At 34.5% G+C, this 16,682-nt stretch overlaps 1 protein-coding gene across 6 annotated transcripts in view; it reads right to left on the reverse strand.

Moving 5' to 3' along the window:
- Nucleotides 1-16,682, reverse strand: part of EHBP1 (EH domain binding protein 1) — a 359,207-nt gene that overhangs the window by 49,083 nt on the left and 293,442 nt on the right. For 4 of the 6 annotated variants that reach the window (XM_054586912.1, XM_054586910.1, XM_054586911.1 and 1 more), the window contains one exon: nt 6,810-6,957. In XM_054586912.1, coding sequence (XP_054442887.1) covers nt 6,810-6,957 — 148 coding nt within the window. The remainder of the gene's footprint in view (nt 1-6,809; nt 6,958-16,682) is intronic. The other 2 variants (XM_054586913.1, XM_054586908.1) reach the window with 1 other exon arrangement.

Below are 16,682 nucleotides of genomic sequence, written 5' to 3' on the forward strand. Positions count from 1 at the left end.
CCTTTATGTAAAAGAAAGTTCAGAAACAGAACAGTACATCTTGGAAGAGTTACCATTGAAAAAAAACTGTTATTATTCAAAATTAAATACAGGGGGATGAGGAAGTCTTATATGGTTTTTTTTTTACCTAGTAAAACGTTTTAGGCCACAACTGATTCTTTTTTTACATTATAGATATCTATTACATATTTTTTCCTTTATAAATCTAGTGATAAAATTGGTTAAGTAATTTTGATTAGGTATACATTTTAAAAGGGATGCCTAAACTTTGATTTGCATATTAGAGGTTACATTCTGAGACTGACAGTCAGTGTAACCTTTTGGAGAAATAAGTGTCTAGCCCTCGGAGTTGAAGAATAGCCCTACTACTCTACAGCTCACTTTTTAACTGGGCAACTTATATTAATAATGAGTTATTCCAAAGATCACTATAATTGGGAAATACAAAATTCTATAGCTTTGGCTTAATTCTCAAATCTGTCCTTTTCTTTGTACACCTTTGTGTTTAATTTTGTACTTCCCAAATAAATACTTCCTATGAGCATTAATAGTAATAATAATAGTTTGCATTTACTGAAGACTTTCCATATACTGTGTAAGCTACTCAGAAGAACACAACAAAGAAAAACAAAAAGATTGAGGAATGATCCCAGGGGAAAAATATTGCTAAATACTTTTAAGACATTATACTTGGCTATATAACTTAAGTACAATGAGTTGAGAGATCTTTTCTATTCAACTGTGCCTGGCGCAACTATTTGACTACCTTCATAAAAGTCACCATCATCTTCCTTATCCTCAAAAATTTTCCCCTAAATAATTTGGTAGTAAACATAAAAAAATTAATAAATATTTTCTGAAAGCTAAATAACTGTTCAGGATACTTCTTCATATTATTGTCAGAAGTAGTTAAATATTAATAGTTTCTAGAGTGCAGTACTTTGTTTCTACCAACCAGTCTCTATCATAATTGACCATAATTAATCTAGAATAAAAGTATAAAATTCAACATTTATTCATTTATTCAAGAAAATTTCTGTATAACGCATCTGCAACTTACGTCACACTGCTAGATGTTGAGGAGATACCAAGCTATACGTATTCCACCTTAAAGGTATACATTCAAGTGATAAAATACTATGTAGGACAGGTGTTATATGGAGTAAAAATTTTGTACAGAGAAAATTAAAAAAATGAAAAGATCATTCTTTGACAATAGTACCAGGAATTGTTTTCTGTAAGCACTAACTTTTAAATTGGATCTTAAGAAATGTACAGGATTTTAAAAACATTAGATATAGGAAAGTTTTTAAAAGTTAGTACTTTTAAATAAAAAAGACTTTATTTCTTTTTAGAGAGAGGGGAAAGGAGGGAGAAAGAGAGGGAGAGAAACATCAGTGTGTGGTTGCCTCTCATGCACCCCCGACTGGCGACCTGGCCCACAACCCAGGCATGTGCCCTGACTGGGAATCGATCAGGCAACCCTTTGGTTTGCAGGCCAGTGCTCAATCCACTGAGCCACACCACCAGGACTAATATTAGTACTTCTTGAACTGTGTTTAATGCAACAACCAAAATTTCTGCTGGTGTAAATAATAAATGGTATGACTTATGTCTTAAAAAAATAACTACAAGATACAATTGAGAGGACGGCATTACAGGGAGCAGGAAAGAGTACATTATGTTCAAAGAACAGTGTATAAGACAAATAAAAGCACCAAAGCTCATGTCTTTTCTAAATTAGAGTAGCGTCAATACCACTTCTATAATATCATTCTTGCTTACAATCTGATATGCCTTTTTATGTGAAAGAAAAAGTGGTCTAGAAATTGTGCCTGGGTGTATTATCCATGTGACATCAACCTTCATGCAAAATTGCTGACCTACATGTTGGACTGGAATACCGAAAGGCTAGAGGCATGAAATCCAGGTTGGACACTATTATAATCCCCAGGCAAGCAGTGTGGAGAGCTTAACCTAGGATAAAAAAATTAGGAAGTGGGTATGACATGATTTGAAAACTGACTGAGTAGTAGTAGGTGGTTGGGAGAAGGCTACTGAGGACAGGCAGGGTAAGGCACCTGTCAATGCTCACTCTCCAGCCTGAGAGACTAGAAAAACAGTATTGCTATGAAAAGAAATAGTTAAATCTGGAAATGTGGTCAGATATGGGTACTTGCAGGTTCTGGAAATATGTAGAAAATTGCACCTCTTTTCATTACTCACTTACACAGTGCCAGGCTCCTATTTGATGTTAAACAGATACCATTCATTTTATTTCCCAGCTAAATGAAATCTATCTCTACGCTACCACTCACCAGGAAATGCTGAGTGGGTTACTCAATGTTCATATATGTATTGCTAACCTTAGATAAAAGGATTACTATTTGGGAGGGCAAGAGTAAAAATTGATCTCCTAGAAAGCTCAGGTCTTCTTAAGAATGGATTTCCATTTTCTTTCCATTCACTGTTTTGAGTTTTACAATGACCCTTTGAATTCTTTTCAACAATTAATGTTACATATTTCTTAACACCTGTGTAAATACTCTAAATGTATTCTAGCAGAATTAAAATGCATGTGTATCTGTATGTGTTTAAGATACTACACATTTTACACATATATATGTACATAAGATGTATCTATACTCATACTTCTATGTTTATTGATATCTTTATCTATCTACCTTTATGACTAACCACTGGAAAACCCAGTAGGTGAGCGTAGCAGAAAGTAAATCTGAGATCCACTACACAATAGAAGCTGATTTGCAAGTGTGGCATGCATGCAGGACAAGGTAAAATGAGATTGGACATGCATCAGAATAAAACAATGTATTCCAGTTGACACTGCACAGTCATACAAGCAAAATGGGGATCCTAGTGGCCTGATTAATTGCACAACCATTAGGACAGGCTTACAACACTTACTGTGTATAAATGCATTGAATGAAAAACCAGGATATCTGGTGAGAGTAATAAAAAGAATATCCACGCTTTTAAAAAAGAAATAGGTATCATTAAAATCATATTCTGAAAAAATATTCAAAAAACATTCAGAAAAAAATTTCCCATTTATATCATGATTTCTAAATTCTCCAGTTCCTATAAAATTCATAACTTTAAAAGTTATCCTAAAGAAATAATTATTATATTATATATTATTATAATACATTAATTACAGAATTAATAAATGGCAAATATATTATTAATAGAAGCTGAAAATAAAAATCACTGAAAGCCTCTAAAATTTTATTTTGGTTCAACAAATTTAGATAAATCTATTTGCCATAACCGAAATAAGGATAATGCAGGCACACAAACATTCTCATGGACAAAAAAAACAAAAACAAAAACACATTTTCTTTATTCATTTGAAATAAAAAACCAAAATATATTACTTTATCTAAATCAAAGAGAAGCCAAAATGTCAGTTTAAAAGTTAAATGACTCATGGACATGGGCAACAAGGTGGTGATTGTATGGGGTAAAAGGTTGTAATGGGGATAAATGGTAATGGAAAAAAATACAATTATTAAAAAAGTTAAATGACCCTAGCCTAATACAAACCAAAGTGATAAGCTACAGAATAAATACAAACATACATATGAAACATACAAAATATATCATATATGTCATATAATATGTAATAAATATATGATATATCATCTTACAAGATAGACACCTCCTTGTAAGTGTCTATGGACTAGTAACAAAAATTTAACATTTATTTGGGCAAAATAAAAACTTATTAATTCTTAAAGCAGAAATTCAGGCCATAGTCTCTGACCACAATACCATTCAACTAAAAATGAAAATATCAAACTGTGTCATCAAACATCTGCACCTTGCCAAGTAAGATCAATACAATCAATAAACACACAAGTTTGTTACACAGAGTGAGAATTTTAAAATGAGGCTGTTATAGGTCTACAATAACAAAATGATGTAGAAATTGAAAAAGTGTGTAGTATACCACAATATCAACTGATTCTCTCATAAGTCCTAAAATTGTCAAAAGGAGGACAAGTAAAAGCTAGACTATAGGTCCTTAGACTGGTGTGATTATTCTGTCATCTCAAAACTATTAGGCTATTTCTGGTTGTAATAGGATGCAAGTGGGTTGCTTGAATCCATGGCTATATTGACCTAAAATTCCCCACATATATTTTCTGTGGTTGCCATGAACGTGAAGACACCTCACCTTAAACTTAAGTTTCCTTTCTTCGTTGAGTCTGGTTGCTGCTTGAGAATGAGTCTGTGTAACAATCATGTTCAATGCATTCCCCAGGCTATGCTTTCACCTTATTATTTCAGCTCTTGACTAGACTACTCCATCTTTTTCAGTCTGGACCATTGCTTCCAAAATTTCCCTGCCTGAGTTCTCCATTTAGGCCAGTCTGTACTTACTTCTCTCTCTTCCTTTCACAGTATTCCTTATTCAGATTTGAAGATTCCCAGTAGACATTGGAAAAGTGAATACTAATTTGTTAATTCTTTCTGCTGGATTATCAACCTCATAGGATCATTTTCACTTAGGAATTAGACTTTTGTGACTCCAAGTGAATTTTTGATTTGTTATGTAAGATTCAGCAAACTATAGTGTATGGGCAAAATCTAGCTCACCACTTTTTTGGAGTAAATAACAGGCATGCCAAATAATTTACATATTGTTCAAGGCTGCTTTCAGGCTATAAGGGCAGAGTTGAGTAATTAAGACAGAGACCATATGGTCTACAAAGCCTGAAATATTTACTCTGGCCCTTTTCAGGAAGTTTGCCAAATCCTGTCCTAGCACTGTGGTTGCACTGCTAATGGATAAAAGCATCTATAAGAATGCTTCTATTTCTGGCAGGAAATATCCTCTCCTTTATCCTAAAGGTCTATTGCCCCAACGTTCAGCCCTAATAGCTTCAGCTTAGACCTTGAGGCCAGAGCAGACCTAGTCTGAGTTATGTGCCTGTGTGAGGACAGGCCAACATCTACCCCTCAGGTCAGGGGCTAGGCCTGTTCCACTATGTTGTAGGTTAACCTGATTAAGAGTCTACCATCTGATATGTGGCTGCTTCCAACAACCAATGTATGGTGGATCTTATGGGAGAAATGGACCCTGGTCACTCTGATCTTAAGAGAACAGAGTCTGGACTCCTCAGCAGGTTCTTAAAAGTCACCTGTTCAACCCTGTCCCATCTTCATTTTACCTGGCTCTCACTGTTCTCGTCTGTGGTTCTTTGCCAGCTCTGCAAATCCAATCCTTACTTGTTCTTTGTTTACTTTGTTGACTGTTGAAGGATGCCAAAATGTGGTCTTCATTTTCCCTAGTTACCAAATAGGGTAGATGCCAATTTTGGGGGTTGTAATACTGATAATGGCTCTCTACTTAGTCATGTCCTGACTTAGCTTCAACTGGTGTTGGATTACAGAGATGAGACCAATTACAGAGCTGACCCATCCCACACCATTAATCAAAATATTTAATTCTTAGCCTCCCTAGAGTTTACAACTTATTTACCATTGTTACATGGTCACCACTTGGGAAAATAATTAAAAGAGACACAGGATGCCTCTCTATGCTATATTACTGTTCTCCTATGGGTCTGTGGTGCCAAAGGTTGGTAGGGTTAGTAGCTTCGGGACAGTCTATCTGGAGGGTCAAGAATATGAAGTTTTTTTTTTCCTCTATCATCCTGAAATATAAGGAGGCAAAAAATTGTAAAACACTTAGAACATTTAGAATTTTTATAACATCAAAGATACATCTTGTTATTAATAATAAGGGAAGAAAATTATCATAGCATTATATAAATATAGCTGTATTTACTGATGTTGTTATAAAACTTTAGTATAGAGTATAGAAATTGCAATTAAAATTCTGAATGATAGTTGAAAAGGTAAGATGAAGGATTTAACTGAGATGTAAACCTTCTGAGAAGACCAGAGGGAGAGATGCACAGCTGTTTGAGAAAGCAGCTTTCAAATTTATGGAATGGAAGGCTATATGCTATAGTCATTAGTTGGAATTCTCTACAGCAGTAAGCTTCTAATACAAGGAATCAATTAGAAAGAACAGTAGGATGTTTCAGTTTGCTTTCAAGAAACTTATCACTGACCTTGAAATAGCTTATGTTTGTTTCAGTTCTCTGTCTCATCTGTGTCCTCATTTGCCTACTCTTTATAGTGATCTTAGCATTTTAAGATTAACTCAGAACAAGTACCTGACATGATACAGTAGATAAAGAGGTTATACAACTTTGAAATTAAAACCCCCCAAGGGCCTTTTGAATATACTCTTCTTAAATAAAAATATAAAAAGTTCCAAGTTAAAAGATGCCCATATTGAACACTGAAGAGCAAATTAAAATTCTCTTTAATTACAGCATATATACAATTTGTCCCAACATCAATAAGCTTAGACTAATTTCTGCAGATATTGAAGGCCCTCTTAAGATAAGGAGACTAAGTCTGTGTGAGTTTTCTCCTAAATCATATTCTAAGAAAATACACCTGGAATTGTTAAAAATTAAGCCAAAAAGTTGAGTTGAATGACAGTGGGTGACAGTTATCTACTGATTTATTATGTTTCCTTTAGGTTTCTTGTAACGTATCAATAGGTTAGAACACACAATTGTGGAATTGTGCACATGAAACCTGTGTAATTTTGTTAACCAGTGTCACTCCAAAAAATTGATTAAAAGGAAAAGAAACTTTATATATTTGATGCAGCGTTTTGAAGTAAGAATAAAAAGTCCCAAAAGGTCTACAGTGGATTTCTGGGTTGTCTGTAGAATATGATACAAGATTTTTTAACTCACCTCCAGATGCCTTTGACCTTTCTTTCAACTTTTCTGTAGCCATTTCACCATAGCTGGGAAGTTCTGACATCTTCACTCCAGATCGAGCTTCTGCTATTAGCTGACGAGCTCTCTCTCTCAGCTGCCGACGTCGCTCTTCATCTTGCTGCTAAGATATATTGAACAGTTGCCAACTCAGTAATTGACAGAAATGCAATTTCATTTTCAATCTGATCATCATGATAGTAACTGGTTTACAGCATGGTGCTTGGCCCACATTATAAATAGGATGCTCTATATCAGTTGGATGTCACACCATTTTTAAAAGACATCCTAGAATCAGATTTTTTTAAAAAAACATTTACAAAATTACTGTATTAAAATGTCTGTTAAAAACTCAAGCCTCTAAAGCATATTTGACTATATATTACTGAGGAAATAGCAGAAACTATTATTAATAAAATAATCAGACTTACAGAAAAAAGTCGTAATACTGAAAATAGAATTTCAATTAATATCTTATTTTTAAGAACAGAATTTAATTTGCTATTTTCTAATACAGGCATAGAGCACTGATTAAAAGACACATTTGATGGCAAAAAATGCTGCTATACCATGTTGACCAAATATAGGAAATGGTATTTCTAGGGGGCTGAAGCAGGAATGGGAATAGTACATTAGTTACACAAGTTACTGTTGTTAGTAGTTTTAAGATTAGAATTGGGTAACTGATGTACTATCCTCATTCCTACTTTACCCCCTCCCCCCATCCCCAGAAGCACACTGAAAAGTAAAACTTTTTTATACTTAAAATAACCAAAAACTACAGATAATTAAATAACTAAAACGGTTTTTGCCTACTAAAAAGGGTTATTATGAATCACACATAATCAATGTAAAATTGCTTCCTAACATGAAAGATATGTGAAATAAGATTTTATAATGACAAAACAAAGCCTGAAATAATCTGGCCCTAATATACCTTTGCAGCATTACCTTCCCTTAACCTCTCCCAGCCTTCATTAAACCTTACATCTACTCATAGAGAATTATTTGTATTATGTAGTTTCATAGATTTGAATATGCCATTTCCTCTTCCTGGACTGTTCTTCCCTCATCTTGTTTAACTCCTACTCATTCATCAAGATATATTTTAAATCCACTAAACTTCCTCTGTCTATTCTTCCCCCCTTCCTCCTGGTGGAATAAAGTACTGTGTGTGTTATCACTTTTTAAAATAGTATTTGTCAAGTTACACTATAACTCTGTATAAATGCCTCCTTCTTAGTAGAACTGAGCTACTTGAAGGCAGGAACTATATCTGATTTATCTTTGTATCTCTGGTTCTTAGCATATACTTTGGTACTTGGAACTTTACTCTAGAAATTTCAAGCATGAACACTTTTAATTCATCATCTCAAAAGCTTATAATATATAGGGAAAGATAAAATAGCCACAATAAGGAGGTGTGATCAAAGTGCAGCAAGAATTCAGAAGAACATTTTGGCTGAGAAACAAACAGAAGGCATCGTGGAGTCATGGTTTTTGAGTTGGGCCTGCAGAATGAGCAGGGCGTGGAATGGGTACAGATGGGAGTTGTCAGTTAGGTGAGTCAGTGTAGTAGAGACTAGGAGAAAGGAACAATACAAAGACATTGAGGTAGGAAAGTATATTGGGGGAAAAGTACATAATCTAGTTTTCCTGAGCATAGGGCATAAAAAACGACAGAAATACAGGACAAGAGATATAAAGCTGTGTAGATAGACTGTAGAGGCCTTGTCCAACAGGGTGAAGTATTTTATTTTTATTCTAAAGAAAGTGAGTGTGAACCAAATGTTTGGTTTTGTGTGTAATCAACCAGAGGTGTATTTAAGAAAGATTAATCTGACAGGTTGACATAGAGGGACTGGAAAGGGACTCATTGGGAGGCTACTACAATAGCTGAAGGAAGTTGTAGTGAGATCTAGAACTTGGATGGTGGCAATGAGAATGGAAAGCAATCGAGTTTAAGAAATATATGAGGTAGAACTGGTATCTGTACCAATTCTTGAGGAAAGATTAAAAGGAAGGGAGAGGAAGTCTGGGGTAAGAGGGGCTGGGGTTGAGAGGCTGGCAGGACAACTGAGTAAAGATGTTAGTAGCTGGCAAGTGAAACTGATGCTAGAAGTAAAGTGAAACTATGACCACAGAGCTGATGGCTGAAGTTACAGGAATATATGAAAACACTTGAAGAGATACTATAGAGAAAAAGGAGGGCTACTAACTAAAACACAGAAAAACATCTACATTCGTATAACAGGAAAAGGCAGAGAAGGAGGAGAAGGAGAATTAGAACACTGATGCATCCTGAGAATCAGAGTAGAAGAGGCTTTCATGAAAAGGGGAGTAATCAGCTGCAGTAGATGTCAGAAGTTAATGAATCTGAACATTTAAAAAGGGAAAATAAATGTATTAGGTAATATTATTGGGTACCGGGGTAGGTACCAGGTTGGTGGGGCTCAAGTCTAGGCATTTCTTTCACAAATTTTGAAATGGCTAGAAATGAGAGCTGTCAAAATATGGGTAGATTAATGGAGGTGTCAAATTGATCCAGAAATAAGCTTGAAGTTCCCATTGGACAAACTGCAACAATTTCACTATCAAAAAGAACAATGGCTGCATTGAATTGAATCAATGAAATCACACACTGAATCAATGAAGATTAATCAATTTGTTATGATGTGCAAAAAGTTATAAGGCCCCAGCTAGTGGCTCAGTTGGTTGCAGCATTGCCCTGAACACTAAAATGTTGGCGGGTTTGATCCCCTGGTCAGGGCACATACCTAGGTTGCCAGTCAGGCATGTATAGGAGGTAGCTGATTGATGATTTATTCCCTCTCTCTTTCTCTCTCTCAAAATCATTAAAAATATATCTTTGGATAAGGACTAAAAAAATTTTTCAAAAAGTTCTTATAAGCATGTATAAACTCATCTGATGCACTTTTAAAAACTCCTGAAAAGCAATTACAGGAAAAGAATCAAGAAATTGTTGATTTTCCGTGGGAACTCAATTTAGGGTAACTAACTAAATAATCCCAGTCAATGACACAAAGTCCTACTTTACAAAATAATACCAGCTATAATGATAATTCTAAAAAGGTAAAGCTATAAAAATACAGTTCATAAAGCAATGAACTATTGCTTTTCATTCATAAAACAATGACGGATTCTGGCAAGGATTATCAACTGCTATTAAAGCTCTGAGGTAAATGTCTGATGGGGAATAGGATATCAATATCATACTAAGGCAGTCTGTATTTTCTAAAGATGACTAAACAGAGTTCTCATCTTACATGCTCTCTCCAATGTGACCTTGCCATTCACTCACCAGTAACTACAGTTTAACTTCTTTCCCCTTGAATTTGGGCCAGCTTTACTCACTTGTATATAATCAAGAGAATGTAGAAATGTTGTAGGTGATTTCCAAGGCCACACCCCTTTTGCCCAGTTCTCTTGAAATTCTTGCATTTTGTACTTTTTGGGAACCTAGCTGTCATACCATGAGAATCCTGTTATATGTAGGTGCTCCAATCCAGAGCCCCAGTTGAGTCCTGCCTTGAATTTTCCTGCCTGAAGTCCCAGACATGTGAATGAAGATGCCCTCAGATGATCTTAACCTTTAGGCATTTTGAGTCACCCCCAATTGCTGAGGTCTCTGCAGCTTCAAGCCATAGTCATATGAAACAGAGACCAAGCATTCCTATCATGCCCTGTCTGAAGTCCTGACCTACAGAACCTGCGAGCATAAAAGCAATTTTTTTACCTCACTAAGTTTGGGGTAGTTTGTTTCACAGTAATTGGAACATACACTTATGTGACACCACACAGATTATTTCCTACTTGCAAGAGGAAAACTTAATTGTACTAGATTGAGGATTAGGGACCAATAATCTAATGGTCAGTCGTAGCATCACTAAATACTGGGTCAACAATATATGATATGTTTTTTGATGTGAAACACATGAACTGCATATCATCTAGACTAGTCTAGACCAAATGTTTAAGTGAATACATTAAGCCTTTATATATAATTTCCACTTTATCATAAACACAGGGGATAGAGAAATATGATAAATAATACAGCAAGGAAGCAACCAAATAAATCCAGAAGGTAGGATATTCAGGACAACTGACCTAGTCATTTTAATGAGAGACACAACAAAACCAACTAACTAATCATGATCACCAACAAAAGGGATTAACCAGATACACTGTATACTCCTGAGTTAGATACTGGTTTGGATCATGAACAAATCAGAATGCAGCCTTAATGGTACTTTTTGTTTATAAGCATTATTAGCCCAGAGGTGTGCTGTAATTCACAATACTCAAGTACCAAGATTTAGCCTCATTAACAGCTAAGAAGGACATCATTGAACCAACTGGAGAAATCTGAATATAATCATAGTACTAAATAAGAAGAGTAAGACGACTAAAAAAGTAGTTTATACAGTAATAACCTCATTTTGTCATTTTCTCAAAATAAATATATATGTATAAATAAATAGAAAAACAGAAAGGTATTCACAAAGCTGTTATGGTGGAGATGTCTGGGTGGGAAAATGTAGTTTTTCCTATGTTTCTTTGTCATCCATTTTTTTCATTTTCTATAGTAGATATTTGCTACTCTTATAATTAAAGTTATTTTCAAAAAAAATCTTGGGGGAAGGATGGAAAGGGATGAGATGTTAAGCTTTCTAGGGTGGGCGGTAGTTGTGGTAGGGACAAAAGAGGAGAGATCTAAAATTTAAGGGAAACTTTTTTGGTATTTTGAGACACAAACTTATTTGTAGTTAGAGGACTAGTACGCACTGGGCAGGGTGAGACTGAAGATGCAAGAATAATATGCAGAAAATCCTCAGCTCACTATTAATTATTTCTGAACTTTGAAAATATACTAGAAATAAAAGGAAATACAGGCTCAATAATGATGAGTTGAGTAATGGTTTCTGATATTTCTTGAGTTTTTATGTGACAAGTCCTTTATTTGCATGATCTCATTTAATTCTGAGAACTCAATTCTTACCAATGAGAATATTTAGATTTAGAGTTCCAAGATCACAGAGCTAGAACTAATGTCAGAGCCAGGAGTCGAACTTAGGTCTACTTGACTACAGAGCCCTTGCTCTTAACCACAAAACTATTTGATCCCAAAAGGTATCAAATTACATGACCAACTGAGAAAACTGAGCTTTTACTAAACTTTCATCTTTCAAACTTAAGTTAAAAGCACTAATAAAAATCATTATTGGACATGCCTCAGGGAACTAGGTTTAAGTGAATTTCACTGCATGAATAATAACTTCTTGTAGAGCTAGAATTTGGTGATTCAGACTAAGATGAGGTGGTCTTAGGTCATCTTAACTGAGCTAAATGAAATAAATGATCTACTTTTCTGAATATGAAATGGGAACCTAATTTTTTTCTCACAAGCTACCACCTTCCCCATGCCCTCCTCTCCATCCCCCAATAACACTCCCATCTGCAAATGTTTCTGAGAGCTGACCAAGACTGCAATTTAAAGCAGACAATCATTAATAAAACAAACTCTAAATACTAATTAGGGACACTTTATCAATTTCCATGTAAATTGTTTGTTTGTACCTATTTACCCATCATTGTTCTCTATACAATAGAAAAAAATGCAAATGAACAAATCAGAATGCAGCCCTAATGAGACTTTCTGTTTATAACCATTAGCCCAGAGGTGTGCTGTAATTCAATTCTCAAGTAGCAAGATTTAGCCTCATTAACAGACTGCAAGGGCAGGTTACAACTCATAAAACCCCATAGTAAACAAAGTTTATGGACACAGCACAAAATCTTGAGCCTGATTGACAGAATTCTAGTTCCCTATCAGATTGCCTTGATTTACTTTTCTACTAATGTCCTAACACCACAGAGAAATTCTGCTTGGGCCTAGAGCTCTCCAGTGGGATGGCATATTTGCATTGTTTGTTTTCTCACCCATTAACTTCCCTTAAGACAAAGAGCCAACTGAGAAAATAGAAGTTAACTGTTAAAGTCAGAAGGAAAAGCTTGTAATTAAAGCAATTGATTATGTAACCAATTTTAATCTGATAGTAATTTCCAGATTCATTATAAATAAAACTATTTCATTAAGTAGTATAAAGGACCATGGACAAGGACAACAGGGGGAGGGGGTGAGGACTGAATGTGAAGTGGGGGAGGCAGGGCAGTGGAGAGTAATGGGGGAAAATGGGGACAACTGTAATTGAACAACAATAAAAAAATTTCAAAAAAAAACAACAAAAAAACAGAAGTCAGTTTTTGTAGTAATATTTAAATAGGCAGCAACTAAATCTAATCATCTTTCCTAAAAAAACACATACTATTTACGTCAAAGGGATAAAATGACCAGAGAGTAAAGAAAATGATTATTGCATAGTTTTTGAATAGTATTCAGCAGCAACTGCTCAAATATGAGATAACGAGTACTTCTGACAATGATGGTTTACCTACCTACTCAAGTACAGAAATGAGTTATTGCTATCTATTTTGACTATTCTGTATTCAGAAGAAGACAGTGACTCATAGCTATAAATAAATCATATTTACTATGTCTGCTTAAGAAAATAAAAGGAATCTTTTCACTGGGATATAGAGATAACATGAAGACTGATATCATTAAAAAGAAAAGTACAGTTGAAAATTTCAACACATAGAAAACTATATACCTCTATTTACCCGCTTTGTCTCCATTCATTTAAATAACTGCAGTAGTTAGGCTTCCTATTTCTAAGAATGGGTCTGATGACATTTATCTTTTTCTATATAGTATTATTTAGAGTTATACTGAGTTTTGTGGGTAATCTAGATTTTTGTAACATGGAAGTACTCTTTGGAAGGTTTGACGGCAGCTGTATTTTGGAAGGCCTCCCTCTTTAAGACCATCTTTTAAAATTTATTAACACATTTTTTAGTAAATTCTAACTCTGCCTGTGCACAGTGTATTCTGCATGTTGTCTCATTTCCTACTCACAACTGTTAGGTCAACTATTTTCTCTCTGATTTGAAATAATTTGAATCTCACTTAAATAACACTGCTCAAGGTCAGACATCTTGTAAATGGCATAGTAAGAACTAAAATCAGTGTCCGTTTGATTTCAAAGCACTGGTCCTATCTATTAACTGGTGTAAGGAGTTTTTCTGAGGCCCTACTGTTACTGTGATTGTTTTTTTAAATCCAGTTTTTTGCTTACACTCAGGCTATACAAATCAGGTTAAAGTCCCCTTTGTACTACTGAATGCTGAGGGGTGAAGAGAAACTAACTTGTTTATATTCATTTAAAACTTAGGTTCCTGACCTTAAATTATAGGCCTTCAGAAAAGTGCTGAATGTGGTACATTTAAGCTTTACTTTTTCTCTTTGCTAACATCTTCAGAACAAGGTAAAAGTCCTGTTATGGTGTGAAGAGCTTGCATTTTGATAAATCCATTAAAAAATTTCAAATATAGAAGCTAGATCAGAACTAATCACTTTGGACATAAACTGAAAAAAATATTTAGCCCCTTTCAGCATGTCTTCAAGCTGCTATTTTCCTTATCGTTCTGAAATGGCCTACAATCTGCCATAGATAGATGCACCAGTCAAACTTGACAATTTAAGGACAAACTCTTCAAGAATAAGTAATGTAATTCCTTGTTTCCTTTCCATAAAAATGTATTGGTATGCAATTTTTATATTTCACAGTTCACCGACATCTAGGCAAGCTTTCTTCCACTGCTTCAATGGTGCTACTTTTAATTTTATCCTCCTTAGTCGTAGTAATTAAAGTGATCAGCAGTGGCATCCCAGCGGCTTTGACACAGCTACAACCCCCTAGCAGACTTTTGCTTTTAAGGGGAAGCGGAAGAAAAAGACTAGAGTTTCATTTCACAGAGAACAAGAAAATCAGGCTTCTCCAATCCTCAACTTTATTCAATTGTTCTTTCAGCAGCCTTTGGATCTTAAGAATCAAATAAAAATGGCTGCCACAGGGGGTCCTTTTTATAAATGCCGCAAATGTCACTGACTAACATTACTTTAGCCAAAAAATGATTCCATGGATTTGTGAAGGTGAATTAGAACATGAGAAACTGTCAATGTAGCTGCTGAGATCATTACCCACCCAAGGGTGTCTTTTATAACATTAGATATTTTTATTCAGAAAAGCATATTTTGAAAGTCTGTTTAAGAAACATGTCTATACACATTTTTGTGAAATAAACTTTAACAAAACTTTAAAAACATATTATTTCAAATAATGTAGTTTGCATCCTTACTCTTTGTAAATTTGTGTTTATAACAAAACAAAGCACTCTATTTCTACAACAAGCTCATAATTCCACATCCTTTACGTCCCTTAATAACACAATAACCTGTGCTTACTTGTTTTATCTTTAGTGTTTCATACAGGCTTATTAATTGTACTTTTATTAATTGGGCTAAGTGCATTTTAACTTATCTAAAAATGGGGCTTTATTTAGTGCTGCTAGTGTTTCACAGGATTCTGTTCTCAAAATAGTCCATGAAATTCCTCAATTTTGTAGTAAACTAAGAGAAAGAACTTGACTGTCACCCTTTCATCATTAGACAGGAAGCAAGGCTCTGTTATTAGGCATTCAGAAAGGACCGAAAAAAAAAAAAAAAAAAGGAATTCTGTGCTTGTCCAGAGGCAAGGATTACCAAAGTGCACCTATTCAGTTGCTACCGAAGACAGAATGAAAATAAAAAATAAAATTACAAGGTCTTTAAACGTTTGGGTAGACTAGATATTTTACTGCCAGCTTGATCAGCTCTTGACTGAATAAATAGGATTTAGGGTGAAACATTAAAACTGTTTAGCAGATCTTTTCAACCCATTTCAAACTTTTCTTATGCTGGTTTGTAATATAAGCAGACATGCTTATAAATGGCCACACCTGCTCATTTCTCTGGGGATGGCCTGATCTCTGTTTCTCTAACAAAGAAAGAAAGAAAAAAAAAATTCAGCCTTTCTTGTTGCAAAACAGAGTGGAAAGTCAAAATCTTTCTCAAGTTTGCCCCATCTGGTCAGATTAAATCTTTGATCAACCCTGGGGATTACATTTATCTTTGTAGTAACTACTAAATTTTGGATTTGTTTAAAATACATAGGCAAAATATTAAACAGAATGTGAATTTAAGTCTAAGATATAGTTTTTAATATATGAGTAGAAAACATAAAAGGACTAATTCAGAAAAAATATACATGAATTTTAAGAATTTAGATTTCATTAGTATTCAATTCATGAAACTGAATATATTGCACTGAAGATTTTTTATATATCCCTTTGTTTCAAGATACAGCAACTATTATTTTTAACTGTAGCATTTGTTTTGCCTGAGTGCTGGTATATCGTGCTATACAAATAAGGAATTCTAAACATAAAAGAGTATGATCAACTGAATGTTGTTTAATGAGCCTTTCTTTTAAAGTATCTGGAAGCAATCTAGTATATGAAGTTTTATAGTCTACATTTTACATCAGTGATCATTTTCCTTCATTCATTAAACTAATATATATGACTTTCTAGAAGACATTTCTCTAAAAATAATTATTTTAGAATTAAAAAAGCAGTTATTTTGTGTTTTTGAAAACTTCAAATTGTATTAGCAGAATGAAAGGAAATAGTTAGGGCCTCCAAAAAGGACTGTCTGATAATTATATTCTTCTTTTCTTTATGAAATTGATGACTTCTTAGTTTAAAAAAATTATAAGAATAAGAGAAGAATGGCTGACTAAGAAAGTATCACCTTGTGTTACATCCAAGGTCTCTTGCTCGTTGTCTGGCTGCTCTTTTATAGGCAAAAAGGAGTTGAACGCTCTCTGG

The sequence above is a fragment of the Pteronotus mesoamericanus genome, unplaced genomic scaffold (assembly GCF_021234165.1).
Source record: "Pteronotus mesoamericanus isolate MK-2021 breed Mesoamerican mustached bat unplaced genomic scaffold, CSHL_Meso_final contig_98, whole genome shotgun sequence".
Taxonomy (NCBI): domain Eukaryota; kingdom Metazoa; phylum Chordata; class Mammalia; order Chiroptera; family Mormoopidae; genus Pteronotus; species Pteronotus mesoamericanus.